General features: G+C 40.3%; 1 protein-coding gene across 1 annotated transcript in view; it reads left to right on the forward strand.

Moving 5' to 3' along the window:
* PTN (pleiotrophin) overlaps nt 1-3,610 on the forward strand; it is a 21,262-nt gene extending 17,652 nt beyond the window's left edge. Inside the window, exon 4 of the mRNA XM_009887060.1 lies at nt 2,836-3,610. Within this exon, the coding sequence (XP_009885362.1) occupies nt 2,836-2,888 (53 nt within the window). The 3' untranslated portion in view covers nt 2,889-3,610. The remainder of the gene's footprint in view (nt 1-2,835) is intronic.
* Nucleotides 3,611-3,859: the final 249 nt, after the last annotated feature.

Raw genomic sequence — 3,859 nt, forward strand, 5'->3', positions numbered from 1 at the left:
GAATGACACAGATGCAAAGAGTAGGTCTGAGCAATGAGAACACTTTAACAAAGTACATCTTAAAGCAACTTTGTGCTTTGTTAGCCACGGATACACTCTAGTCTGTAGCCTGACCATAGTCAAAACAGTTGGAGGGTAGCTGTGAACTGACTTGTGCGTGAGAGTATGAATAACAGCATTTCCATAGGTCAGTACCTGGGTATTGGTGTCTGTGGTAGGATTTTTAAAAGAGCCTAAGGATTGGGAAATATTTGAGCAGTTTTCTTCTTTTTGTCTTTTTTTATATTGCCACAACTCTGGGGGCGCATGTCATTTCACGGAGCAAATGGGCTTTGCATCAATACAGCTTACCTGTCTGAAAGATTAAGCTGTGGTGGTATGAGCATCTTTAATGTGTGAGGAATTACGTCCCACACATGAAGGTCTTAATCTGCTGAGGTGCGAACCAGAATCACTTGTCTTTGTAGGTAGACGGGTTTGGCAGTTTGGGTGATATGCAGATTATCACAAGGTAGACAAGAGGGAGGATTGAGCTTTTACTAACAGGAGCACTTACAGACCCGCTGGGGCCAAGTGGAAATGAATAAATAGTGGGTTGTCTGGTACCTCAAGTCAAGTGCAAGGCAAATAGTCTTTGAGGATGGGGACCTGATGCGATCACACAACTCCAGACCAGAAACCCTCTCCTGGTGGTGACTTCACCCCTACTGTGAACTGCACATACTCTTCAGCAGAGTCCTGTTAGTTGTCAGCCCACTTTCATACGTCTCCGTTGCTTTTAGTAAACTTAGTTGAACTCTGCAGAGTGCCTTTCTGCTTGTGCTGGGTTTAAATACATTTTGCAGATTCAAGTGCCAGTCTGATTGATAAAATACTGCTGTTTCTTTCAGAGAAAGCGATGTTGGGGGGGAAGAGAGAGTGCGAGAGAGAGCACAATCAATACAGAATCCAGGAGGCTCAGTGATACAGAGGGAAAATGAGAGGAAGTAGAGGACATGGGTAAAAGAGGATAGGAGGGGAGACAGAAAATTTATAGGGGAAAAAAAGCTATAGCTGAAAGCAAATTAGATATCAACTTAATGAAAAATGGCATTTTGGAATGACAGGTCATAAAATAGTGCCAGAGTCTGTGAATGGCTCCAGACTGCAGGCGTGCCTACACACACACACACACACTAACACAGATACACGTACAAAGAGTGTGTGGGAGGGGAAATAGTTCATTTTCACATTTTCAAATGAAAACGAGTTACTTCTCATTTTAAATTATTATCCCTTTAAATTTAAGCAAAGTTTTTAACGGAAGGAGATTTTAGAGCAGATTATGTGATTATGTGACTAAATATGAAATAGGTATTTTATTTTGCTTGGGCTAAAGTTTTATTGGAAACAATTTTTGTCTTGTTGAAAAAGTTGAAGAAGAAAATGTTGTTTTTAAACACTAATAAACAGGAAAAAAAACACCATCAGAGAAATGTGGTAACCTAAGTCTGCCTTCTGCTGAAGGTACCCTGGCCATATCTGTAGCTGACAGATGTCAAGTGTAGTTCCCTTGGCTTTAATGGAAGTAAGCTGGTTTTACCAGAGCTGATGATTGCTTGACTGTCTATGTTATGCAAACTGGTCAGAGGGAAAAGAGTCACATTCACAGAGGAGAGTACCCCCTAAAGAGCCAAGTGCTTGTCTTCTCATAAATAGTGATATTTGGTATTTAACTTGAGATGGTTTTTGTTGGTTTGTGGGGTTTTTGCTTGTTTGTTTTTTTTTTTTTGGCGGGGGGGGTGTCGTTTTTTGAGAAGGAAGAAACAAAGGCAGGATTCTAAGGAGGAAAGTTAAATCTGGGTTAAAGCATGGGTCTACTTGCTTGCTGTTTTGGTTCCAGGAAAGGTGATTTACAGAAGCTCAGTTTCTGTCTCAATGTAGTACCCGTTTTGCTGTGTTTTGTGGTGGTATCCACGAGGATTTATTCACGTTCCCAGTGACAGCTGTTATTGCCCCCATTACAAGGTGGCATGTGATACAGAGTACCTAATCCTAAACTAACATGTGTTAGTTTTTTGGGTCCCTCTGTGAATTTTCTGTACCTGTAGAACACCACACTGCCCTATAGCACAGTGAAAGTTCCTGCGGATGGTAGTATAATATATAAACTTTCACTTGTGCCTTCACATTGTTCCCTTATTTGCCCCAAATTAATCAGAGAAGCAGATGCTCCCTAGTCCTTTCCCTGTCCTATCAGTAGCAGCTGGCTGGACAGACCGTGCTCTGGTGACTCCAGGCCAAACTTCGGTTGCCTCTCAAGTGTACGTAGGTGTTTGTCCCAGACAGAGGGGGAAGGGTTGGCAATGGAGAAGCTAAAGAAACAAATGAGCTTTCTCACCACACTCTGGAGTTGCTCTCATATTCAGAGAAAGCCAAAGACTCACAATGACATCGAAAGGAAGCAAGGGAGGGGTTTGTGTGTGGGTAGTGTGTGCAAAGCTTTCTTCCAGCTCTCCACTGAGCCATGACCCGGTTTCTCCAGGAGCTGCCTGCTGTTTTCTTATTTTCGAAGCAAGTTCCTGAGACAATGCTTTGCATGCCAAACAGGGTCAGCTGCTCAGATAGGAAGGGCTCTGAACTGGACGTGCATGCCCCTTTCCATCTTCCCTAACGCCTCGGCTGTGCCTTTTTTCTTCTTTTCCTTCTGTTTTACCTTTCCTTGTTCAGAATGAGGAATGAAAATTAGTTCTTACGTGCATAGAGAAAACAAGGGGAAATTTCAGGGGCACTGGATGAAATTTATTGCAGTGGCTGCTAGATGCTAATTTTTTGTGGTTATTGTTATCTTGACAGAATCCAAGAAGAAGAAAAAGGAAGGCAAGAAACAAGAGAAGATGCTGGATTAATGGAGCCAACTTGGGCAATGTGAGAAAGGGACATCAGCAAACACGATCAGTTAACAGTTTCATTTATACCTAGGCATTTTATCCTAAAATTATTTATAGCTTAATGGTACCATAGAAGGAAACAAGCAAACACAGAAAAAAAATCCTTTTTTTATTACTTTAGTATTTTTAATGTATAACCCTAACCATAATTTTTAGAGGCCTGTAATAAAGGACTCCAAACTCATTTAGAAAATTATGTCTATTGTATATTGAACAATGTAGAGGTTTTTAAAATATTTTTTTCTCAAGTCTTGCCATAGGTCTCAATCTGGTAATTACTCCATGCAAGCAGAACCTGAACCTGTGTGGAGCTCCGCTGAAGCCAGTGGTGCCCTATGTTAACATAGGAGTTTAGCTGGATGCAATTATATTTAAGATTGGGACCTTGTATCTGAAAAAAACCCAGACTTGTTTCTTAAGTTCTTATTACATCTGGATAATTATATGAAATTATTTGTTTAAGGAAAGGATGGGGGCATTTTGTTGTGTATTTACAGGCATAAAATCTTTTTTGATGCATGGTGGATGTTCATTGCAAAATGCCACCATCTCCGGGTAAAAACCAGTAGCACTTCTGTCCTTGGCCATATTTTGAATGTTGGCAGTAAAAATTCTTAAGTCTTTCAACAGTTGGACATAGAAGAGTCCTAATTTTTCATTGTTTTCTAGCAGTGATTTTTCCAAGTGGAATGATAGCAAAAATTTCCATTCTTTAGCATATCAGTGCTGGTGGATAGTAGTATCCTCTGTTTTACCTATCAAAGATGAAAAATGCTTTCTTTTATTTGTTTATTTTGCCAGAAGGGAGAATATCCTTTTCACAAAAATCTAGCTGAAATTGATGTGATTCAGCCTGATCCAACTCCCTTTTGTATCATTGGGAATCTTCCTGTTGATTTTAATTATAGCTGGTTGAAAAGTATTATGTC

The sequence above is a fragment of the Charadrius vociferus genome, unplaced genomic scaffold (genome assembly GCF_000708025.1).
Source record: "Charadrius vociferus isolate BGI_N301 unplaced genomic scaffold, ASM70802v2 scaffold756, whole genome shotgun sequence".
In the NCBI taxonomy this organism is placed as follows: domain Eukaryota; kingdom Metazoa; phylum Chordata; class Aves; order Charadriiformes; family Charadriidae; genus Charadrius; species Charadrius vociferus.